Consider the following 26,392-nt stretch of genomic DNA (forward strand, 5'->3'; position numbering starts at 1 on the left):
ATAATATATTCTCTAACAAGTAGGATGCCATTGACAATAGTCTCTATATGCCTTTTAAGAATGGAAATCCCAGCAAATGTAAGACAGTAATATTTATGGGGTCTATTTGTCTGAGCAAATTTCAAGAAGCCCACCTCAGCTCAAGCAAGCAGGTAGCAAATTTCAAGTAACCCATCTCAACTCGAACATGTAGATTTCATTAGAATTGTCTCGAATTTTTTGCTTGAATTCCTATCGATCAAGACAATAAATTGTTAAATATACATCTACCTGTTCCACTATTAGTTGGCTGGCTGCTAGTAAATTGGCTGAAAATAGCTTCTATATATAAAGAACTACCTACTTAATTAAACGTACGGATCTGTGTGTCTGTTCCCCCCCAGCTCAGAAAAATTTGATTGAGGTTGTCCCTCCCCTACCTAATACACAAACTAACCAAATTACTGCATTATTAAATAACTACCATATATTAGTTTTACATTGGTTATTATTATATATTTAAAGAAAATATTCTTCTTGCGGTAATTAACTGGCAACCAGATGGGTTCAAATTAAAACATATTCAGTGAATGCACACTGCAAGCTGTCTCTTTCATCTTCCCTTTGAGTGATCATGATATACAAATTAAATTGCCGTGGGAAATGATGTGATCATGATCAGTTACGTATTTAGTCTACTGCTGCTGATTCAGATAGCTGGATTTTCGCACTGGCGGGCTAGATGATAAGTCCCTGCAAAATAAGAGATGATAAGTACAGCATTATTATCAATACTATTACGTTTCTCCATGAAGAGTGTTGATGATATTTTTGGGCAGGTTACGTGGCATGATCAGAGACGTCCTTTTTTTTTATGCTGGCCTGTAAAATAGGAAAGACCCGTCGGGGGTTGACCGGCGGAGCCTCCTCCGACGATCAAGTCAGTCCAGTGTTTGTAAGAAGGAGAGAGAGAGAGAGAGAAAAAATGGCTCTGGGGAGAATAACAGAACCTGATACTCCCTTTTATACTCATACATGTTATATGTCCATTTTGCCCTTGTCAAGCACAAGGTCCAATGGAGACGTCTGATGTCTTCTCTGACTTGATTTGACTGGCCTCATAAACATTGAAGGCTTCCTGCGACCTCAAGTTCTATTTCTTGGGACTAATTATTCCAGGGTTTGAAATCCCATAAAGTAGGCCAACCTGGCCCACTCCAAAGCGGGAACAAATATTTCCCTAACAAAGAGAGTAATAGTATTGATAATAATGCTGCAATAAGAAGCTGATCATGGAAATTGGTCATTTTTCCATGGAACAGAACGATCGATCTGGCGATAGAATAGTACTTGTATCATTGTATGTGTTCACCAAAAAAGAAAAGAAATAATACGAATCCTTCAACTCTCTCTCGAGCATTGCCATTGGAATGAGTTTGTCAACAAAATATAGTGTGGAATATTTAAAAGAAAAAATATGTAGGAAACCATGAAAAGAGCATTATTTATGACAAGTACAATTGGCTAGACACCAATTTTATTTCATCTTTTTTTTTTTTTGTTTTAAAAAAAAAAAATTGCAAATAGTGATAGACAAAGATAACCTGACAGTGAGGCGAAAGAAATTGTCACATCAAATTAGTCGGCTTGAACGAGAGCGTGCATATGGACTAATGAACCTAGTGTTCACTTGATTTTACGGTTTTAAAATTTGCGGTTTGAAAAATAAACGATTTCTAAACGAAGCTAATTAAATTATAATTTTTAAAAGTGTATTTAAACGGTTTGTACAATTATAGTTTAATCTTAAAATTGTGCATTTTTTTTAAAACGCATTCCCTTTCGTGTGGTTTTATAACATGTAAAAATCTACTTATTTTAGGCCACCAGTTATTTTCTTTTTTTTTTTTTCTTTTCTTTTTTCAAATTGATTTTCTATCAATATTAAACTGAAGAGATATGATCTTTTGTCACTCCAAAACACAATTCTTGACCACTTTGCCCATGTAGCAAGGTGGTCCTCTAATTAGCTTTATAATTTTTTTTTTCTGAAAAAAAATAAAAAATAAAAGTAAAAATTGCCACGTGGATAAAAATGGTCAGAAGTTGTGTCTTGAGATGACAATGTATCATATCTCTAAACTGAAACCTGTCTTTATATATAGTACGTGATTCTCACATATATTTTAAATGGCATACGAGAATGAAGAATCACATGCCCTATTAAAAATCTATAATATAAATGTGTTGGTACAGTTTTCGATACGTGTGAATTGCACGTTCTTCGTGCTCTTCAAGAATACGTGGGGTATATGCATATTTATAGGCAAAGATGTGGAGTCAAATTAACGTGAATTAGATTTCTATTCTCGCATGCATAACCTAAGAGTGCTTGGAATTTGATTTGGTTTGGGAGTCCTATTCTCATTCAACTTGAAGTTGGACGGTATACCAGATTCTTCAAAGAGTCTTTATTAAATCCAAATTGAGACTACTATCCCAATTCGACTGGAGTAGGATTATTCTCAACTATATGTATTACTCTCTCTCTCACACACACTCGCGCACGTGCGCCCACACATACATATAGATATTATGTGAGAATTATATACTCTAAGAAAATATATGTCAATTTAATTTAAATTGAAACAAAATTACCTGTCCATTATTAAATTGACATGTATTATTAAAAGATGTAATTCTCACCTACATTTTTAACATATATTGGCCACATAACAACTCAAGTATATATGGTGCATAATTGACTTCGATCAGGATTTGTTTGGATTCTGTTTCAGTTTTATTAATTGAACCTATTTAAATTGGGACATATGTATCGATCGTAATAGTCCACACAAGAAATTAAACACGGGTCTTAATCTCAACAAATTTCGTTCAAACTAAAATTAGATCTGTTGAAATTGAGACATGTATCTTATAACAAGACACAAATGACATGTATTCCGATCTCAACTAGTACTCTAATTTCAACCCAAAGAATCCAAAATATAACGCTATCAACAAAAAAAAAAAAAAAAAAAGAGTAATAAATAAAATAGAAAATAATAAGAGGCGTGATTTGTGGAGTATTTGTTTTTCAACATTATCTGGTTTAGTTTGAACGTTGAAATTTAGTATTCATATGTTTCACCAAAATTCACGCACATATAAACTTCCGTATGATCAGTTCAACCTTTACAATTAAATTCAACATATCCATCATTACATGCACTTCATTTCATATAGAGATATGATCTTTTGTCATTCCAAAATACAACTCTTAACTATCTTATCTATATGACAAAGTGGTCCTGCTTTAGGGTTTTTTTTTTTTTTTTTTCTAGAAAAAAGTCAAAATAAAAATTACCACGTGAACAAAAATAATTAAGAGTTGTATCTTATAGTGACAATATACCACATCTATTTCGTATATATGATTGTAAATAGTCACTTGGTTTTTGAGTTTCTACTTTCAGTTGGTTTAAGATCTTGAAAAAGGAAGATACATGTCATTGAAAAAGGAATATATATATATATATTCTTTCTATCTTTCGATTCTTTCTTTATCTGACTCTCTAGCTGTTTTATCATTTTTTTTTTTTGAAAAAAAAGAAGAAGAAGTTATTTCTTTAAATTTGCCCCATTGAAAGTTACAAAAAAGTCTTGAGGTCTATGAGCTATGCTAAATATGTAAGAGTTTTGATTTTTTTTTTCTTTTGATTTTTTTTTTATCAATTGCATCCATCCAAAAAAAAAAGAAAAAAAAAAGGAATAATTACCAGTTATATGTGAGAGCTGCTTAAAATATATAGGAAAAATCATATTTAGTGCCTAGATTTTTATATGATTTGAATTTAGTCCTTAGATTTCTAATTTCAAGAATATGGTCCTTAGGTTTTGCTCAAATTTTAAATAGGTTCCTCTATCACTTTTCTATCAAAATGAATGGTTTGTCATATGTGTCACGTGTGTCTCAATTGACACACTAGCGTTCATATCAACATCTAATATCAATGCCATATCATTAAGAGCCAAATCATCCATAAAAAACAAAACAAAAGACCCTTACTCCAAAAACAAAAATCATCTTTTTTGTTATTTTAATCTTCTAGATTTGTAGTGTTTGAGGAAAATCCATTAACTTTGACGCTGAGATAGACCTAGGCGTGTTAAATGAGGCACACGTGACAAATAAAAAATCATTAACTTTGACGGTAAAGTGATAAAGGGACTAATATTCGTCCTTTTAAGATTTTGAAAATGGATTTTAAAACTTGAGTAAAACTTAAGAACCTTATTCTTAAAATTGAAAACTCAATGACTAAATTCAAATAAGGTAAAAACTTAAGGATTAAATATGATTTTTTCCCATATATATATAATACAACTTAGGATATGTTGATAGCATAATAGAACCGGTAGTACAATAATTAGTGATGAAAAAAGTAATATTATTCTAGCTGTTACTCAAAAGCTGATTTCTATTGATGCACTTATTGGAAAAGCTTTGGCTGCTGTTTTGACTTCTCAGTAGGTTGCATCTTCTGATTGTGAAAATTTATTTTTGGAGGGGGATGCTCTACTTGTTATTATTGCTATCAACAATCCTCATATTTTCTTGGTTTTTAGCTAATTGTATTTCAAATATTAGTTTAGTTTTATTTTCACTTTATAGCTAGAATGTTTTAAAATTGTCTCGTAGTGCTGCTAACTTTCGTATACATTATTTAGCTAAATGGGCCACTTCCAATCATGTTTTTAGAAGCATTCCCATAAGATCTCCTATCTTCTCTTCCATTAAGATATATAAGAAGTGGGAAAGATCCACTCTCGAAATTCTTCTCCCATATTTAATTAAAAAAGAAAGAAAGAAAAGAACCAATAGTGTAATAGAGTCTTTTGATTGTATTTTGGAATAAGTATTAGATACATGAAAATAACTATTCTTAACAAGTGAAGAATATCAACTGCTTCCTCATTAATTATAAATATTATAATATTATTTTCATTAATATTTTTTATTTTTTAAAAAAATCACATACTCTATTAAAAATAAATAAAAGAATTACAAGCTCTAAGGATATATATATATATATATATATATATATATATATATATATATATATATATATATATATATATATATATATATCAATTGAATAAATTGTATTAAAAAAAATTCTTCCAGTCCAATTGTTTCTCAAAATTCAAAAATTTATTTTTTATTGAACATTTTCTCACACAACATAAAAATATTATTTACTCTCCTCGACCTAAACTTATCTTTTATTTCTGTTGCTGCCTTGCTGGCCAAGAGTCAAATGAACCAAACCGAAGGTGGGTCAATCAAAGGAGTCGTAGTCAATGTAGAGGCCCAAGCCCATACACACCTACACGGGCCAGGATGAAAAAGCAGTAATCTTTTAAGGTTTTTTTTTTTTTTTTTTTTTTTTTTTTTTTTTTTTTTTTTTTTTCTGGGGGTGGGTCTCTTTAAACCTCTTCTATATATAAATTGTTTTTCCACGAAAATATTTTTTTTTCTCCTTAATTTATTGTTGGAGGATAAAAATAAAAAATAAAAAAATAAAAGGGTCTTCATAATACTCTTGGCTCTCTAGACCAAGTGCACATACTTATATAGGAAAAAAATAAGAAAGAAAAAGTAATGTGAACCTCTTCAATCTAATTTTTATATTCTTATTCTGTCAGAAAAAAACGTGTAAACAAATTTTGTAGCAAAGAAAAACAATTATTTTAGAACATGAAAGAGAAAATAATTCATATGTTATGAACATGACATAAATTGCTTCGTACCAATTCGAAAATTTTACCAGTTCCCTATTTTGTCACAAGGAAAAAAGAATTAAAAATATGTATTTTTAAATTTTTGGGTAATCAAAAACATGTAACTATTTTACGGAAGGCCATGAGAAATTTAATTTTAAAATTATATCAAACCTTCCTAAATAAACATCCTAATTCCATCCCTGACCATGATAACTTTCAGTCATGAAATGGCAAGACATTGGTTGCCACTACATCATCTTCAGAACCCCTAAAAATTCATCTATTAATGCTCTTGCCCATGAATTTCTGGGTTGCCAAACAGCAGTATGTGTACACAGGTAGAGTTGAATTTATAAAATCAAATTACACCAAGCTATAAACAGTCCAAAACCAGCTAGTTTCCAAGAACCCATCCCACCCATAAAAGTCTTTGATCTTTCACATTTTCCTCACTGTAGTAGTGTTAGAGAATATACTTTCTATATTAAAAGTAAAAGGAAATATATTATATTGATAATGTACCTTATTTTCCTTTTATAAGGTTGATCACAATTATGTATGTTTGAAGGTAATCAAATTAAACATAGAAATTAAGGTGGTTCGGTATATGATCTACGCCTACAAGATAAAGTAAAAAATGTTACATTTTGTTTTTCTTCCTTGATCGTTTTATAATACATAATACTCCTATTTATAGTTATAGAAGTATTGAGAGAGATAAGAATGGTTTATCATCGAACCTAATTACAATCAACCATATAAAAGAGAAATAACGTATAATATCAATATAATATATTCTCTAAAAATTTGGACACCATTGAAAATAATCCTTGTATGCCTTTCAAGAATAGAGATCCTAGCAAATGTAAGACAATATTTATGGGGTCTATTTGTCAGAGCAGATTTCTAGTAGTCCGCCTCAACTCGAACGAGCAGGTAGCAAATTTCAAATAACCCATCTCAACTCGAACATCTAGATTTCATAAGAACTGTCTCGCATTTTCTGCTCAAATTCCTACCAATCAAGACAATAAATTGTTAAATATGCATCTACCTGTTCCACTATTAGTTGGCTGGCTGCTAGTAAATTGGCTGAAAATAGCTTCTATATATAAAGAACCACCTACTTAAACGTACGGATCTGTGTGTCTGTTTCCCACCAGCTCAGAAAAATTTGATTGAGGTTGTCCTGTCCCTCCCCTGCCTAATACACAAACTAACCAAATTACTGCATTATTAAATAACTACCATATATTAGTTTTACATTGGTTATTATTATATATTTAAAGAAAATATTCTTCTTGCAGTAACTGGCAACCAGATGGGTTCAAATTAAAACATATTCAGTGAATGCACACTGCAAGCTGTCTTTCATCTTCCCTTGAGTGATCATGATATACAAATTAAATTGCCGTGGGAAATGATGTGATCATGATCAGTTACGTATTTAGTCTACTGCTGCTGATTCAGATAGCTTGATTTTCGCACTGGCGGGCTAGATGATAAGTACCTGCAAAATAAGAGATGACCGTCGTAGGTGACGTTGGCTCCGGGAAAGTCGACATGGAGGCTCTGATTGTTAAGTCAATAATAGCCTTGAGAGGGGCTCAATAAAGTATACTTGTTTCATTGGTTTGTGACATTTTTTATGTAATGATTATCTTTTACTTGATGGGGGTTTGTTTGATGGGGGCACTTGTTAATTTATGTTTATAGGATATAGTTTTCTTTTAAATTGATGCCTAACCTGGACTTTTTTAATTCATTTTTTTTTTTTTTAATTTAATGGAGAAAGGATTATAAGAAAACAAAAAATTAAGGAGTTAGCTCCCCAACAACAAATTCAAATAAAAATACAAGTAGAAAATTCAAACAATAATTAGGAAATCATGAGCAAAAAAATATTCAAGAGTTCTATGTATCTTGGTCGAAGAAATGACCCACATAATGTGTTTTCTAAAGTAGGCCAAGAAGTTGACCCACTTGAAATCTACAACAACCACATGAAGGAAGCCTATTTAAGGAAAAGCACTGTCGATTTCCGATCAGGAGCTGTCGAGGAGGAGGAACGAACTACAGCTGCGAAAATCTCAACAACAAGATTAAACCACATATATATAAGGAGGTTATAACCCCCCCCCAAAAAAAATATAAAAATAAAAACCCGCAGCATTGGCAGAGGTGAGCAGCAATGGGGTAGAGTGTGAGATCCACACGTCGACGCTTGAGGGTTACGCAGAGGCATGGAGGGAAATGTTGAGGAGCAGAGATCGAGACTAGGGATGACGGAGGTATGGCACGTTGATGGGGGGACTAACGGATCGAGGAAGACATATCTGGCTTAAAAAAACCAAAGATGTACACTTCAAGTGTCCTGAGTGCAACTTATTGGGGAAGGGAGGAGGGAGAGAAAATGATACATTCCTCCTCCCCTAGAGCACTTGCCGGAGGCGGTTGAGAACCTCATAAGGAGGAGAAAATTCTAGAGATTAGGGGAGAGCTTCTCTTTATAAAATAAAGAAAGAAGCGGATCCTGCAAGTTCGCCCAACCTTGACTTGTATTGTGCAACACAAGGTTCATGGTTCATGTCTGATCCTACGAAGTGTTATGTATTGTGCAATTGGAGTGAGACCATGTGTGATATCTCTTATATATTCAAGCCGTTCATTTTAAATAAACGGCCTAGACTTCACTACTAGACCCCTACTTTTATTTGGGGTGGTCGACCACTTTTTTAACTGCTTTGAAGGTGACCAAACTATTCTAGTGACCACAAAGATAAATCAACCATCCCCAAATAAGAAATATTGCATTCAATACAACACAGATATTACATTGAATCTCAACCCCCATGTGGTCATATAGGGCACCCTGCCCATTTGGCAACGGAGGTGCCACTGATTTTCATCACCTTTGTTTTAAAGTCTTTTGGAGTTTACTTGAACAAGTCAGATGGTTTGTGTCCCAGTACACCTTCAAGCTTCAGCAAGTGGGTAACATAGCTGGTGCCTGGTGGGGATCGAAAAAGCTTTCTACTTTCCCACCAATAAAGTGGCTTTTTATAGATTTTATGGATTTTGCAAGGGCCATTTTAATTGAGATACAGGTAAAGTTGTTGGGTGAACAATAACGAAAGAACCAGTGAGTTAGCGACAATATATATCTCCCATTAATAAGGGTATCGATCATATGGCTATGGAAATGGAAATGTCCCGTGGATCAATTTTGAAGGGCTCTCGAAGATACTGATGTATATATATATATATATATATATATATATGATTTGGATCAAGATTTCTTGCAATTCTTTCGTACTTCAAATCCTTGCAATTTTAAAAATGTGAACTGTTTATTCAAAATATACAACAAGGATTGAGCTGCGTTTTAAAAAAAATAAAAATTAATGGCATGTCTTAAAGGAATGGTCAGAGTGTAGTTGGAATGGTACTCTAAGCAGCACTTCCTCATCCTTTGAGGGTGGTTGCCACCCAAGGATGTAGTATCACCACCTCTGAGCCCTTAGGAGGTGCTGAGAGTGGTTTCGTGGCTGCACTCATTTACTTAATATTATTATTATTTTTGTATCTACTTAAAATGATGATGTGGCTCAATTTGCACCGTTCATTTCAAATGAAGTATGATCGGCTTGAATTCCGCAAATTGTAGGGAACTTTGGTCCACATGCTTTGAATACGATTGCTTCCCTGATGTTCCCCAAGATTTTAGTCGTTTATATATATATATATATATTTGTTATTTTCTATTTGAGGAATAATGAAATCGTGAAGCCACTTCAGCAAAATCATAACGTCAATACATGATTTTCATGTTGATGGGTAAGGAACAACGACCATATAATTATATATGAGAGACCGAGTGTACAATATTAATTAGCGAGGTAAGTCATGATTTTCATCAAGTTGTGATTTCATGAAAGTGTTGATTGAAGTCTAAATTTCATCTAATTGATAGTGATTTGGGTAGAAGAAATTAGCAAAAACACAAATCATATTTCATAAACTTAATTATCTTTACAATTTGGTGGCATTAATCCTAAAACAATTAAATTAAGCTAGATATATGAAATTAGAATTTGAAGTCACAATCTCATGCACATTGATCATGAAAAAGGTAAGCTTGAAATTACAATTTTTTTTTTTTTTTTTTTAAAAAAAAAAAAATGTAGGCTAAATTCATGATTTCATGATATATATTTTTGACATTCACCATTTATGGTGAAATCAGTATTTGTAATGATATGATTTAACTCAAGCGATTTATTACTCCACTTAAATTTACAATCGATCATTGCAATTTTTTTTTTTACTTCCATCAACTGTCGGCAACATATTTGGGAAGTATAAAATAATGGAAGAGCAAGGGAGCACATGCTGACTGACATGCATGCATACATGCATGATTGTATTTTCTATTTTGCTTTTCTCGTTAACAAAGAAAAAGAAAAAGAAAAAGTTTATTCGAAACATTTCTAGGGACACATGCATGCATTGGTCCTCCCCCTGAAGACGAATATTGTATTATACTGAGCCGTTTGTCAGCTCTCTCCACATGGGATGTAGGGCGCAATTCGTCCATTACTGCTCTGGTCAAAGCAGACTCTACGTACTCTCTCCTACGTTTACCAGCTTTTTCTCTGCATTTTCTTAGTTGGAAAAATATTCAAAGCCCATTCGAGTATACTGTCGGTGTTTATATATAAAATTTAATTGTTCATTTTTATTGTGACGTACAATAAATTCAGACTATTCAGTAATGGACGAATTGCTTCCTATATTGGGCCACAAATTTATTGATAAATTTAAAATTTAATTATATGTATTTATTTAATAAATATATAAAAAATATAAGTGTATTATTTTTTGAACTTGTAAGAAAGGGCGGAGAGAGGGGGTTGAGAGGGGTGAAATGCCCGCTCACCTCCAGAAAATTATCCTTACACTTTTATATAATTCTTTCGGATGTCCTACTTGGTCACCCTTATATATTTATCAAATGACAAATATTTTATTTTTTATTTTTATTTACTTTTAACGTTTAACTAAGGTTGCGAAACCCATCGTTTAACTTATTTCCTTATTTTCATTTAAACTTACCGCACGCGATCGACAACGTTTGGAGCTTGGCGTTTGTTTGCTTTCTTTTTATCCTTTGCAGATCTTTGGTTCTCGAGAGTGTGCACTTTTTCTTTTGTTTTTTCTAACTCACTTTGCTAGTAGCAACAACACCGACTTGATTTCATGAGGTATATATTTAAAACCTTCGTCTGAGTGCTATTTGGTTATTTGTGATTTGTCAAATCAGAAATGCTACACTTTTCAAATTTTTTTTTCTCTAAAAATTGGTTTTCAAATAATGTGACACATTACTGAGAACCAACTTTTGAAAAAAAAAAGAAAAAAAAAAAGGAAGTGTAGAATTTCTTTGAGGTATTTATTCTTAATCCAAGCCTTCAACAATTCAAATCAATTGGTTAGCTTTTTCTTTTTTACGGCCTAAGAGGTATGTAATCAAACTTTTACACTAATTCAACTTTTATATTTAGATTGATCTTTTAAATTAATAATTGATGAATATATATAGTTTTTGTTGCATGTTATAATTGTATGAAATATTTAATTGTAGTTAATTACTTGAAATTATAGAGAGCAAAAATAATTTTGTTGAATTGTTTATTCATTTCACTAGTTATATATTTTTAATTATTATTTTTTTAAAAAAAATTGACCAATCGGAACCAAAATCTTGGCTCCACCATTGCTTGTGAGTGTAGTTTTGGAGTATATAAAGAGCCCCCCCGCGGGGGGGGGGGGGGCGTTAGGATTTCGATACCTCCAACGATTATTCATGATTTTTGCACTCATCTGTTCTATCTTTTATATGTTGTTGCAATTTGAATTATTTATTTGAAATTAACAATCCAAATTAAATACCTTAGATATTGAAGGCGATCTGTATTGGATTGAATTTTTATTTTTATTTTTTTTTAAGTAAATGTACTTTGAATTTTTATGGGATTTGATTCGTACACAACATCATCACAACAACTACACAACAACTTCTCATATGAGAGTGGGTCCCAGTATGTTGGGCCACCTTCATGTGAAAAATTGTTGTGTGGTTGTTGTGTTGGTGTTGTAAATTTAACATTTTCCAATTTTTATTAACGCTAGATATGGCGTATTTTTATGAGTAATGTTTCTTGTACAGCTCTTACACAACTCTAACAACTTTTTATTAAAATTAATCATTGAATATTTAGGGCATACATATAGAAAAAAAAAAAATCCAATGATTGATTATAAAAAATAATAAGTTAGAGTTGTGCAAAAGTTGTGTAAGAGTTGTGCAAGAAACATTGCTCAAACTTATTTGCAACTTTTACACAACTCTAACAACCTTTTTTTAAGATTAACCATTGAATATTTATGACTCACATATAGGAAAACAAATTTAATGGTTGCTCAAAAAAAAAAAAAAAAAAGTAATCAGAGTTGTGCAAAAATTATATAAGAGTTGTACATAAAATATTACCCAATAAATTCATACATGACTTTTAAGATATGTTGCACAAATTGTTAGACATTCTGGTCATTAAGTGTATCGTCTTTTTTGTCATGAAAGTAAAGATTATTATAACAAGAAAAGAAAAAAGAAAAGAAACTTAATATTAATTCTTTAGAATAATTCGACAAATTATTTACACATTCTTGAATATTCTCATTTTTTTCATCACTTTGAATATATAACAAGTTTTTGACCTTTGTTCCTTCATTCGTGACAGCATTGTTACTATTTTTATTATTTCAACTTTATTGCACCCTATATTAGAATTGTTATTAGAAGCTGAATATTATTTACACATCTTTCATGTATGCTTCTTGTTTTAATTATTAAATCTTAATTAAACGTCAAAATCAATGGTATAAATGAGGCGAACGTTAAAAAGATACACACATAAATTCATAATATATATATATATAAATAAATAAATATCATTTTCCCTATTAAAGATACACACGTAATCTATACCAATCCTAATCCTTAATTCCCCAAGTTGATGAATAACTAACATTACTATAAGGGTATTACAAATCTTTTATAATCGTACGTGACAGTTTATATAGTATTTACGCTGCCAATAATTTTTCAAGATTCATATTCTTATTAATCTGTTGTTCGAATTGTTTTGAATATCAAATATAAAAGGATCCCTATAGAACCTATCTGTTCAAACAAAAAGATGAACTGCTTGTTGTGACATTTCACGTTACTATGGTGTAAAAAAGAGAATATTTTTATATAGAGCATGCTCTCTCTAAATAGTGTGAGATAGTGTAAAATTCAAAAATAAAATTGTGCGGACTTAATACGAAGCTGACAATATCATACCCTTTGAAGCGTTAAGTTACATTCATTGCTTGCTCGAGCAAATACACTCCCCGTTAGAATTTTCTTACGTTTTGTATTTAAATTATTAGTAATTAAAAAAAAAAAAAAAAAAAACTAAAAATCTCTCTCCAATTTTTCAACATAAAGAGAATTTGTAGAATGTGTAGAGATCCCGATCCAACTGAGTTTTACTTTTGATTTCTTTAAAAACGCATAAAGGTGTCACATGCTCAGCTAATTTCCGGGTGACAATTTATATCCATTCAATGCATTAGGCAATGGCCGGGCACGGTTGGTTGCCACGCAAATTAAGTAGAACGTCATGGACAAATCAGTCATTTGGGTCTCTGGTGTCGTCAAGGTCTGGCTTAGCGCCCAGCGCGGTAGTTTTAATTCAAAGGCTGATAATATTCAGAGCAGCGTAGAAAAGCAACCGACGAAGAAAGTGGACGCCATAACCACCACCATTCCTCGAAGCCCTTAATTTGGGACCAAAATACTGTAATTTCACAGAGAGAGAGAGAGAGAGAGAGAGAGAGAGAGAGAGAGTCTTGGCTTCTCAGTTCTCAATCTCTTTCGCCCTATTTTTTTTATTTTTTTTTTCAAAAAATATTTTATAAATATATTTTTTGGTTTTGAGTTTTGAGATTGGGATTGCATGAGGTAAGTGTTATATTTTTGTTGACAGTTGAAAGGGACGGCTTCTCTGTTGATTGAGACAGAGAACACCAATTCTACGGCTGTGTTTGGTTTGGCGGATAAAATATTGGATTTGGTATTCGATTTTTTGTTTTTATATTTAAGATTTGTACTCTTTTATACCTAGCAATGGCTAGCATTGTTGGGTCAGTTTCAAAGTTTTTTATTTTATTTTTATATAATGCGTCCAGAGTTTGGATTTGAGCTGGGGCTCCAGCTCCAATTTTAAGGTTAACTCTATATCTAACCAAACACGGCCTAGTTGGTAACCGACGAGTACTTCTGAGTTTGGTTTTTTTTATTTCGAAATTTTGATATATCCAGCTCAAATCTTCTGCAATTTCGTTGAAGTTCATCAAAATATGGAAGACTATGGTTAAGTTGTCTGGGATTTTGCTGTACAGGGCCAAATTTAGGAAATCAAATCCAATCACATCTCAGACGGCTCATTTCAGAGCTCTCTCTGCACTACACTGCATTGCACAGCACATGGAGCCAGTGAAGAATCTTCCATAGATCACAGACATTCTCTTGAAAATGACTGAATTCTCAACCCCCAAGGTAAAGTTCTCTCTCTCTCTCTCTCTCTCTCTCTCTCTCTCTCTGTGCATATCTTTTTTTTTTTTTTTTTCAATAACATCGTTTATTCAAAACGGGCTAACATGTGAGGAAGAGTTTGACAGTCTGTAATTGGGGACCATCTTAGAAAAACTACAAAATTTCCATTAAACTACATACCCCATTATTTGTTATATAATTGGTTATGTATACATGAATTGAGAAAGACAGACAAATAATACTGGTTTAATGCTTGAGACAAAACGCTGAATAAAAATTGCGGTTGAATTAGCACTGACCCATCATTAGTTTGTCGATGCAGATGATGATTGTTGGTGAAAAGTTTGAGTGGCCCTTGTGTTCTGTACAGAATAAACGAAGCTTGCTTTATTGAATAGTCAGAACCGTTATGCATTAGTCCAATAGTGCGGAAAAAGTTGTGGGGAACTGAAGATAGGAGCCAGTAGTGATAGGCGGTCTTCATTGGAATTCATTGATTTCTTGATATATGGTCTCAATTTGAGCCTTGCTTGGGAGGTGGGTTTCGGAAGAAGAGTGAGAGATGGGAGCAGCAGGGGGAGAGGAACTTGTGCAAGGGCCGAGTGGACGTGTGGAGAAAATTTTTGTTTCGATTAGGCTGAGGCCATTGAATGAGAAGGAGATTGCAAGGAATGATGTGTCGGAGTGGGAATGCATCAACGACAACACTATCATATACAGGAATAACCTTTCAGTTTCTGAGCGGTCCATGTACCCAACTGCGTATACATTTGGTAAGAAAGTGATAAAATTACATTTTCGTATGACTTGATTTTCTTTGGTGAATGCGGCTTTTGGGTCTTATTTCTCACATTGTGTCAATTATGAGATATAATTGATGCAATTGTAAATAGCACCCAATTTGACTCAAGTCTACTGGATAATGGAAGAATTTTGCTGGAATTGGTTTCAAATTTTTGGAGCTTGGAGTTTTTCTTTGATTCTTGTTTTTGTGAAATTCTTTCTGCCTGTAATGATTCTGACTTTATCCCTGGTTTTCATTTAAACTCGGCCACACTGATATGATCAACTTCTTTCCAGACGTTAGATTGTGTTTTGTGTTGCTCTGTGGTTTTGTTAGAAGAAGCATTTTGTACGGACAATACCTGTAGCGATATTTGATATGGATCTAGTTTCTCAAATTTTCTGTTCTTCTGATCGGTGTTGTTTTGTTTGGCTTTTTGGTTCTAGACAGAGTATATAGGAGTGATTGTTCCACAAGGCAGGTATACGAAGAAGCAGCCAAGGAAGTTGCACTTGTAGTTGTCAGTGGTATAAATGGTCGGTACATTCAATCTTTTTTATTTCTTTGCAATATCCTTGTTTCTTGAGCTTTGCTTTAAATTCCAACAACAGCTGCATTATTTTTTGGACAACCTATTTTCAGCAAGTATTTTTGCATATGGACAAACAAGCAGCGGAAAGACATATACGATGAGTGGAATTACTGAGTACGCTGTAGCAGATATATATGACTACATGGGGAAGGTAATTGAGACACTAATATTGATTTTCCTTTCATTCAGATATGCATTTTGTTATGTTCCTCGAGTTCCATTAATTTGATGAAATAATGTGATTCGTAGCACAATGAAAGAGACTTTCTTTTGAAGTTCTCTGCTTTGGAGATTTACAATGAATCTGTCAGGGACCTCCTAAGCGCAGATAGTACCCCGTTAAGACTTCTTGATGATCCAGAGGTGAATATCATTTTTTATATGCCGAAGAACTGTACATGTAAGGTTCTTTGCCCTAATATTTAGCTAATTTGATAGAGAGGGACAACTGTTGAGAAACTCACAGAGGAAACTCTGAGGGACTGGAACCATTTTAAAGAACTTCTCGCTGTCTGTGAAGGTAAGGAATAAAGATGCTCCCAACTAGTCTTTCTTTGATCAAATGATGCATGATGTGCACAGAAGTAATGTCCTAGTTCATTGCAGCTCAAAGACAAATTGGGGAGACATTCCTGAATGAAGCAAGCTCCAGATCTCATCAGATTCTCAGACTGGTATGAATTGTTTTCATTACAGAATTTAAACTGTTGGCCCTCCTGATAATTTTTCACATTTCCTTTCACTAAATAATGTGTTCTGTCAGACAATTGAAAGTTCAGCACGTGAGTTTCTTGGCAATGACAAGTCAAGCTCCCTTGCGGCTACTGTGGTATGAATCATTAACTTTTTTCTTCTTTTTACGAGAAAGAGAGAAGAAGAAAAAAAAAAATAGCCAAAGAAAACAGTAGTTCAACTGGTAATCAGCAACAATGACAACCATGTTTTTTTTTTTTTGGTACAGAATTTTGTTGACCTTGCAGGAAGTGAGCGTGCATCTCAGTCATTAGCAGCTGGTACAAGGTTGAAAGAAGGTTGCCACATAAATCGCAGCTTGTTAACTCTGGGAACTGTTATCCGTAAGCTCAGGTTTGTTGGTCAAGCTTGTATCTTAATTTTTTGCACTTCGGCTGAAGTCACCATGAGTTTTTTCTGCCATTACTTTAAACGTATTGGTTTCCTTTAATGAATGATCAGCAAAAGGAATTTATTATTGAACAATTCAATGATGATACTTAAGAGTTAGTGATACTATGTAAGGTGAAGGATTTAGTTATTGTGGTTCGCAGGAGTTATATGTAGGCGTTATGATTCACTAATTTTATTAGTCAGAGTTTTCAGCTGTTGTCTTCTGCCTTAAATTTGATCACAGCCGCGTGTCTTCTGAATCAAATGTGCCTTAGACTGATGCCTTATAACTTCGTATAACATTTAATCAACATTGTGTGGATATTGTGCTATCAAATAGCTCACTATTTCGATTGAGTTATGAAGATTTACTATGGTAGCGATTGTTATGGTCCTTCCCAAAACCATTTGAATTGTTAATGCTATTGTTATTGCATGTTTAGCTCTTTTTCTTAATTGATATTTTCTTTCAGAAATATGATTCAAGCCTTTGCATAGCATGCACAAATACTACACATCTATTGCAAACATAAGTAACTTTGAGTTTGGGTGCAGCAAGGGAAGAAATGGACATGTTCCTTTTAGAGATTCGAAGCTAACCCGCATACTGCAGTCCTCTTTAGGAGGCAATGCTAGAACTGCCATCATCTGTACCATGAGCCCTGCACGAAGTCATGTTGAGCAATCAAGAAACACTCTCTTGTTTGCAAGTTGTGCTAAAGAAGTGGCAACTAATGCACAGGTCAATGTAGTCATGTCAGATAAAGCATTGGTAAAGCATTTGCAGAGAGAATTGGCTAGATTGGAAAGTGGAATGAGAAGTTCAGGACCAACTTCTGTTACAACTGACTCTGCTGCTTTGCTTAGAGAAAAGGACCTTCAGATTGAAAAGGTAATGAATAGGCTTGTAGTATCAAATTTAGCTGCCTTTTAAATCTCTGGACTACCGGCAATGTCCTTAGCTTTGATTTAAAGGGGAAATGCTTACATTTAATTACAATTGAAGGTATACATCAATATTCAAGAACCATATGTGCTGATGCAACACTTATTACAGTTGGCCATCTTTGCAAGCATCACCTGTTGGTTCAGTCGAGTTGATCCAGCCATTAAAAGATTCATATTTTTCTCTAGGTTGTAGAATTTTAATTCATACCCAAAACTTCTACGATTTATCCTCTCCCCTTGTCTTTTTCACATTTAGAACTTTGAGGTCATTGCAAAGGTACTTGAAAAAATATCATATCAGTCCCATCACTCGATTCCAACTTTATCTTGCTCCTGATTCTTCTTAACCCCAGTTCAGCTATGCTTGGTATGTGATCCAAATTACATGAACAGTGACAACATATAAAGCAGGGGAAAGAGAGCAAGAGTGTTAAATTACCACTTATCATAAAAATTAAACCTGATAGGAAACGATGAATTTAATAATTTAACAAATGTTTTAACATTCCTCTTCACATGTGGACTTAGACTCTCCCTCGATAAGTAAGGCCTAACACGTGAAGCATTTAATTGAAATGAGAGCTAATTTATAAAGTTATGGCTCAAATTCATGACCCCCTCCTTTAATACCATGTTAAATCATTAGTTATTCCAAGAATATAAGTTAATAGGTAATGATAAATTTTATCACTTAATTAATGTTTTAACAAGAGTGGGGTGGCAAGGGTGACTTGGAATATCAATCATTGAAGAGCTTGAAAGAAAGGAAACCCAAAATGCTAACTGTGGAGGAACAAGAGGATAATTTACTTGTTAAGACAACATTCGACATTTTGCATTTCCTCTTAAGAGAGAATCTATCAACTTGTTTATGGTTGCTTGTGTCGTAAACTTTACAGATCCTAAATTTTACTGGCATCTGGTGCTCATACAGTAGTTATCTCTTCAAACTATGAGTTGAATGGCATATGTTTACAAGGACATGGCACAGATTTTGCCATTCATATAACAGAGCATCAATTTTATTTGATAAAACCTTGAGTTGTTTGGTTATTTTTCCTTACCCATCGTGCAGCTGAAGAAAGAGCTAAAGGAGCAGACTCTGCAACTAGACCTTGCTCAATCTCAGGTTAAGGATCTCCTACGACTGGTTGGTGATGATAGACCTGCAATAACACTGGTATGTCTAGTATATACTCAAGCATCCTTTCACCTTGGTCTACCTTCTTGATCCTCTGTTCCTCTCCATCTTTCTCCAGGCAGATCAAGATCATCATTACCCCAAATTGCGAGTACGAACTTCATGGGACTCTGAAAATCAAATATCTGAGACACCTGCTTCGGCAGATTCTCACTGCCTTGATGTTGGTGTCAGATCTTTTGATGCATCTGAATATTCAGATGGACACAGTAGGACTAGTTCTGATGAGAACTTATTCCACCTTCCTGACTTAAAAGAGAATTTTTTGCAAACCCATACCTCCCCACGCTTGTCAGTTACTATTCCTAATTTTGTTGGAATCGATCAGTATCAAGGGGCGACTGAAGAACAGACTGATGAAAAATCAGAGGATCTTTGCAAGGAAGTTCGATGCATAGAGATGGAAGAGCCAATCACAAACAGATACAGAGAGTCAAATATGTCAGATTCTAGCCCAAACGGATACATAAACACAAATATGTTAGATTCAAGCCCGAAGAGATACTTAAAATCAAATATGTTTGATTCAAGCCTGAACAAATACGTAAACTCAAATACATTGTCTCCTGTAGCAAACACAGCTACCTCAGGAGTGACAGTGGTTGAGAATGGAGATAAAGCAACTCAAGAGTTGGGGTCACCCCTGTTGAAGGAAGATAAAGAGTTAAGTAGCTTTCTTCCAAATTTTGTTGTTCCATCCCCCGAAAAGCCTTCTCCATGGTCAGTGGAAAAAGATATGCCTACCTTTAGATGCTTGAGATTAACTCGAAGTAGTAGTTGTAAAGAAAGTCTTATGACTAGTTTGTCTTCGCCTTGGTTTGATGAGGTAGAAAAGCACGTGAGCACACCACCAATTGGGTTTGAGAAAGAATTCATTGGAAGACCTGAGGGTCTTCAGATGAAGCTTTCTACCTTGAAGTATGAAGCCATTGGTGACAGGTTATCAAGAAGTAATTCTCAGACTTCGGCAGGGAGTGCTTCTGTGAACGAGCTTGAAGTGCAGGATGCCAAAAGTCCAAGTGATGAGAACAGTACCAGCAGATGCACGTCGACTGCAGGAGCAAATGAAATGTCCGATCTTCAGTGTGAGAATCAACATGCTGACCATGTGGTGAGTGTTTATACAATATCAATTCAACATGGACCATGCCAGTATTTTCTTAATAGGAAACTCCAGGAAGATTGATTTCTTTTGAGAATCTGGCTATTGTCATTTGTTTAACGTGGATTTTCATGCCTGTTAGGTACTGGAGATAGAACCAAAGCCCATAGCTTCCAAAAAGAACGTAAAAGATGTTGGCTTGGACCCTATGCAAGATGATACAACAAGTCCTTCAAATTGGCCTTCAGAATTCAAGAGGCACCAAAGGGAGATTATCGAACTTTGGCATGCTTGCAACATCTCATTGGTTCACAGGACCTACTTCTTCCTGCTATTTAAAGGTGATCCAACAGATTCTATTTACATGGAAGTAGAGCTCAGGCGGCTCTCCTTCCTCAAGGACATTTTTTCTCGAGGTTCTCAAACTGTGGAAGATGGTCATACTCTGACACCCACTTCTAGGTAACGTTAATTACATATTGTATACAAGGTTTCAGGTTTGTTAAAATTCATTTTACTTTGTTTCTGCCATTAGGAGAATCTAAATATGTTTCTTTTGTTAACAGCTTGAAGGCTCTACAACGCGAGAGGCAGATGCTGAGTAAGCAAATACAGAAGAGGCTCTCTAAACAAGATAGACAGAACCTCTTCCTTAAGTGGGGTATTGGTTTAAATGCACAGCATAGGAGGCTGCAATTGGTGCACCGCTTGTGGAGTGACACAAAAGATATGAACCACATCGCAGAGAGTGCCAGCGTTGTTGCAAAGCTTGTTGGTTCTGTTGAGCCAGGGCAGGCTTTCAAGGAGATGTTTGGGCTCAACTTTACACCCCGGCGATCGAGCCGGAAATCTCATAGTTGGAAACCCAATGTCAAGCATCTCCTGTAAGCTTGTTTCTGGAGCCCTATACAGAAAATTCGTGTGGATATGGAGTGATTCTGACGGCTCCATTTTATATATAGTTGATCATGAGAGCTAGTTATAACAAATCTTCACCTTTAATGTTTTCTGATTCTGTCTGCAGTTGAATGTAAGAAAGCTTGTAAATTTGCTTAGATTAGAAATATGTATAACGGTACTGCTTATGCTTTCCTCGTTTATTGTAAAGTAGCCTCTCCCATTTCTAATATCAAGCTGGAAACATATGGGAGAGTGTTTTATATGGTTTCTTACCTATAATATTATTATTATTATTTTTAAAAAAATGATCTTATAATTTCTTCATTTAATATTTCTCATGTTGGTCATGCTTTTCCTAAAATTCATCAAGACAATTTGCATGGACAAAAGTTTTTTCTTGAAACTTGGTAGGCCGAATTCTTCCAATTCAGTCGATTAAGCTGATAGGCTAAATTACTAACTGAATAATTAAATTTATCATTTTTTTTTAAAATAAATGATGATTTAAAATGCCACAATATTATTTTACGGGAAGAAGGTGAAATGTTACAAATCATTTCCGGTTTCGGCCTAGATATCATATAACTCTTAATTTGCATCTTCAAAACCACTGCCCCAACATCACCCTGCCCCAAAAACACATTAAAAAAAAAAAAAAAAAAAAAAGCTTTATAAATTTGGGAACTTTTACATTAACAATTAAGGGAGACCCTTCTCGTCCTGCTTAATTTCTAAGTGAAAAAAAATAGACCAATTGCTCTCTATCTGACATAAACATACCCTATTTTTCGCGCCATCTCTAAATACGATTGAGTCTTATTCTAAGATAATGGCAGTCTCATCTCTTTCACGAACAGCTATAGCCATGAGCCAGCCATCATCCGGGCAGCTCCGTCTCGAACAGTCATCTTATTGCAATAGCCAAGCCAATATATATATAGGGCAGCAAAATATATGTCGTTGTTTGGGCGCTCACGGGCCTCATATGTCTGGTTATTGGCGGCGAGCTAATCTGGGGCGCTGTAATGGAGATTAGACGTCCTGGCCACCCACATCGCAACGTAGCGTACGTTTGCGTGAGAATGGTCTTCGGCATCATCACTTGCTGTATTTTTCTCATCCCTGCCATTGCAGTTTGCGTTGAGGTGCTTCTGAATTGGTGGAAGACTTCACCTCGGTTACCTCTGCTCTTTGGGACACAGAAGATCACACCTTTACCCACTTCAACAGCCGCCGACGGTACTGCTCCGTCTACCTCAAACTCAACAATCATTATCGTCAACTGAAACGATCGACCGTAAACTGTGGAGATTTAGGGTTAAAATTATTATTTATCATAGAAGTTTGTAAATTTCTCTCCAGGGATCGTTGTCAATGGCATAATATATATATATATACCGTTAATAAAAACATGTTAGACTGTGGATAATTCAAGGCTTTAGGTTTTCCGAACAGCCAAACTTGTTGGCTAATTCAAATGGGTTGTATCTTTTGGATCTAATGGGCTTGGTTTGGCCATAAACTTCACTGACTATTGGGAGGAGCAGGTTACCAAATTTAGGGTGCGTTTGAGCTTGCGATTTTGAAAATAATAAGTGTAATTTTAAACAAAATCGTAGAACATAAATCGTTTGGAAATTGTATTTTTAAAAATTGCGATTTGAAAACGCAAGTAAGATAATGCTTTTTTGAAAACGCAAAATTTTAAAGGCTAATTTGCGATTTTATTAAACGCTTAACTGCGTTTTTAAAAATCATTTTTTTCAAAGGGATTTGATTCTTACACTACACTATCACAACAACTGCACAACAACCCCTCACATGAGGGTGAACTCCAGTGTGTGGGGCCCATCCTCATGTGAGAGGTTATTGTGCAGTTGTATTGGTGTTGTAAATCTAATATTTTTCTTTTTCAAATCACACATTTTAAAATCGTACTTTTTGAAATTGTAAACCCAAACGGACCCTTAAACTGGAAGATTGAGAATAAGCAATTAGGATCCTTTGCAATTTGTTGGAGTAGCTGGCCTTTGCAATCCTTTTCTTCGTGGATTGTTTGAATTGCAATGCAATCTGGGCACTCTAAGTGCTCTAAGTGCACGATTGCACGCAATTCAAGTAATCTCTAGAGAAAGGAAACTGCTGGATCTACCTATTTTAGAAAGTTCGAAGTGTAGGGGCAATCTTCTCGATCAAGACAGATGGGTTCTGTAGCTTCACTCTTTTCGGGGTTGCACGAATTGCATGCAATTCAGCTTTATAAGAGCACTTTTAATTAGTAATCTTATCAAATTTTACTATTCAAAATAATTAAAAATTACTTTTCTCTATTTTGACCGTTCACTTTTTTAAAGCACCTTTTTATATGATCGGATAGGATAGGAAGCCTTTTAAGCTAAATAGGTTTCTAAACTCACTTATATATATATATATATTGAGACACATTTTCGGAATCTTTTTCTTTTCAAAAAGGAACCAAATTAAAGAGAATCAATTATTTTCTCCTAAGAAAAGATAATTGTGGTTACTGGTTACGTACCTAACGAAGAACAAAGAAAAAAGAGATTGAGGTTAGTTCATATGTAGAGATTGCTCCCCGATAGCTTGCAGATTTTGGCCCACATCACTTCAATGGGCATTGTCACTTTTGTTCAAATCCAACAGTTCCACGTGATCCATATTAATATTGGAGAAATTTCATCATGTACACTAATCTCCCTTAGGAACAATACAATCTCCAACCGGTCATTTAACTCAAATTTATGGAGATCATTTATTTAATGGTCTAGGTTATATTTTATAAATTTAATTTTTAAATAATGTGCCATCATATACATTATTAAATGCATTAAAATAAAATAGATCCTCTTCATATATAAGTGAAATATAGAAGATCCTATTTTGCAAATATAAATGGATTTTTTTTTTTTTTTTTTCTAAAAAAAAATAAATTCCCTTGGAGAGTTCTTTAAATGAGAGGCCATAATATAACAAATTAAGACGTACATCAATCTAAAAGCTTAAGCTATTAGGTGTTCAATTAGGTTATATTAATCACTCATTTTTATGATATATATTTTTTGAACGTGGGACTTAACTGTTTTTCACACACATACATGTATACCTAACACGATCAATTTATATATATAAAAAAAATTAAAAAAAAAAAAAATCATTAAACCTAAGCCCTAATGCATTTGATTTTGGTCTCAACTTCATCTGGCGCAGTGAAATTAACTCATTCTTTAATAGGCAAGAAGCCTCTGCATGAGTAATTAATTACTATCTATTGGCCAGCTGGTCTAAGGCTGGATATTTATTTTTCTTTTTGAGGGTGGAGACTGGAGGCAAGAGTTTTCCGTGCTCATTACTCATTAGTGAATTTCTTTTTTATTTTTCAATTTTTGAGTTTGGCTTCTCTTGGTAAAAAATTCACTGGAACTCAACTCATGTAAAAATAAAAAATAACAGGAATTTTCTCTCAATCTTGCAATTTTTTACCGTTTATTTTTGCAAAGGAGAGATCTCAAGTGATTTTTTTATCATTTGAAGCAAGCTAAACTGTTAATTATTCTGGTTAGTTTTAAATTAATATTTGAATAAAACTTATAAACTGAATCGATTTTATAAAATTATAGAATATGTTTATAAATGATTTTGATTTTTGTTTTTGGGTTTTCCAACTATTTTGCCAGTAAGAACTACACTGGCCATCCAGTATTTCAAAACCGAGATCTATGGCTTTCCATTTCCATGCGACTTTACAAAATCTTCTCCATATATATATATATATATATATATATATATGTATGTATGTATGACATTAATCAATCGTCTCTCACTCTTAACCCTGAAAAAGAAAGAGAAGCCTCTCTCTCTGTGATCTCCATGGACAACAAGAGTGAAGAAAAGCCTTTATGGTTTCGAGCTTTGGTATCTCTCTCATGCACAGTCGTATGCAGTATAGGGATATACGCAGCCTACGCGGACATAATGCATAGAAAGCGAGGGACAAAGCAAAACTGGAGCTTCGTCTATTGCGTTGGAATTGCCTTTCTCATCATCATTTGCGTCTTGGGGTTTCTGGCTGTTGTGGTAGAATGGTTAAAGCTCATTACTAAAGCGTCCACAAATAACAAGGTTGCACCCCTGCCATTGCCAACCTTGCCTTAATTCCTAAGAATCTAAGATCATCAATTGCAGGTCTAGCTACTCAAATCATGATAACCCCATCTTTTTTTTTTTTTTTTTTTTCTTTTTTCACGAACTATAAGCAATTCTTTTTTTTTTTTTTTTGTACTATTATAAGGCTCATTCGCTCGGCTTTGGCAGAAAATTTATCTTTTTGATTATTTGTTTGTAATTTTTTTTTTAGTCTTCGTTTATAAGAAAAAAAAAAAAAAAAAAACTTTTCCCGGTGGCCAAAAAGCACTGAGAAATCTGGATAAATCATCGAAAAAAGATTTTTGGTTTTTTTAAAATTTTTAAAAAATTGGCGTATACAAACGACGTTAAACGATGTGTCGTATTAGGTATACGCCGGCGTAAACACAAAACGGCAATAGAATTTTGAACATTCTCGACGTTTTTTAGCGAAATTTTAATTTGGGCTTGTAATATATAGCTGCGCTTACCTTACCGGCTTTAATTACCAACTTATTGCATTCATCCATATTAGCCAGGAAAATAAAAGAATCGAAGAAAAATCAATGAAAGGAGAATGTGTTAGAAGTTGGGGAAATAAATTTACTCCTGCATTGAACTGTAATACATCACAACTAATAACCGGCATGTTCTGCCATCAATGATACTGCATGACCCCATTAAGATGCAATTAGATGTAAAATTCGGATGGGAATCTCTTACAATTGAACCGACCGAATTACGTTTAATTTTGACAGTTCTACCGAGCAGTCTCCCTTTTTGTGGGGTTATCTAAATCACTCTAAGTACTGAACAGTCTCTCTCTATATCTGAATCACTCCAAGTCTCTACACGTTTACGGGAATAGTGACTCGACAATTAGTTAGTTTGCGTACAACAATGCCTTAAGCAACAACACATTAATGGAAACAAGAATTAAGACACTCAATGACAGCTTTCATTGGGTAACGCATGCAAGCTCATCCTCTGTTCTGGTGATTATGCCAAGGCCAGGGTACCTCACCTGGGTAGGGTTATGAATAAACAAGCACTGACAGTACATTATAATGGCAGGCTGGTAATAAGAAACAATGAGGAAGAATTTGACATGTTATTATAGCCATAGTATGCATGTCGTATGTCCCAATCATTGTTCTTGCGCA

At 34.1% G+C, this 26,392-nt stretch overlaps 1 protein-coding gene across 2 annotated transcripts; it reads left to right on the plus strand.

Annotated features, from left to right (window-relative positions):
• The first annotated feature begins 14,032 nt into the window (after window positions 1-14,032).
• LOC133851355 (kinesin-like protein KIN-7H) lies at window positions 14,033-21,346 on the plus strand. Of its 2 annotated transcripts, XM_062287732.1 has the most exons (15): window positions 14,033-14,141; window positions 14,281-14,437; window positions 14,757-15,207; window positions 15,665-15,754; window positions 15,861-15,961; window positions 16,060-16,173; window positions 16,249-16,330; window positions 16,417-16,484; window positions 16,574-16,639; window positions 16,772-16,896; window positions 17,491-17,827; window positions 18,959-19,063; window positions 19,143-20,195; window positions 20,329-20,648; window positions 20,753-21,346. In XM_062287732.1, the coding sequence occupies exons 3-15, from the start codon at window positions 14,997-14,999 to the stop codon at window positions 21,072-21,074; spliced, it is 2,994 nt and encodes a 997-aa protein (XP_062143716.1). In that variant the 5' UTR covers window positions 14,033-14,141; window positions 14,281-14,437; window positions 14,757-14,996; the 3' UTR covers window positions 21,075-21,346. The 2 variants fall into 2 exon arrangements, with proteins under 2 accessions (XP_062143716.1, XP_062143715.1); XM_062287731.1 differs by lacking the exon at window positions 14,033-14,141 and having other exon boundaries at window positions 14,148-14,437.
• The last annotated feature ends 5,046 nt before the right edge of the window (window positions 21,347-26,392 follow it).

The sequence above is a fragment of the Alnus glutinosa genome, chromosome 12 (assembly GCF_958979055.1).
Source record: "Alnus glutinosa chromosome 12, dhAlnGlut1.1, whole genome shotgun sequence".
Taxonomy (NCBI): domain Eukaryota; kingdom Viridiplantae; phylum Streptophyta; class Magnoliopsida; order Fagales; family Betulaceae; genus Alnus; species Alnus glutinosa.

What these genes read in the sequence shown, in the direction of transcription:
- LOC133851355 (XM_062287732.1), top strand. Translation starts at nt 14,997, where the DNA reads ATGGGAGCAGCAGGGGGAGAGGAACTTGTGCAAGGGCCGAGTGGACGT. An exon ending in CTCATCAGATTCTCAGACTG is followed by an intron (nt 16,485 to 16,573) that starts GTATGAATTGTT and finishes GTGTTCTGTCAG; the next exon opens with ACAATTGAAAGTTCAGCACG. An exon ending in ACTCTGACACCCACTTCTAG is followed by an intron (nt 20,649 to 20,752) that starts GTAACGTTAATT and finishes TTTTGTTAACAG; the next exon opens with CTTGAAGGCTCTACAACGCG.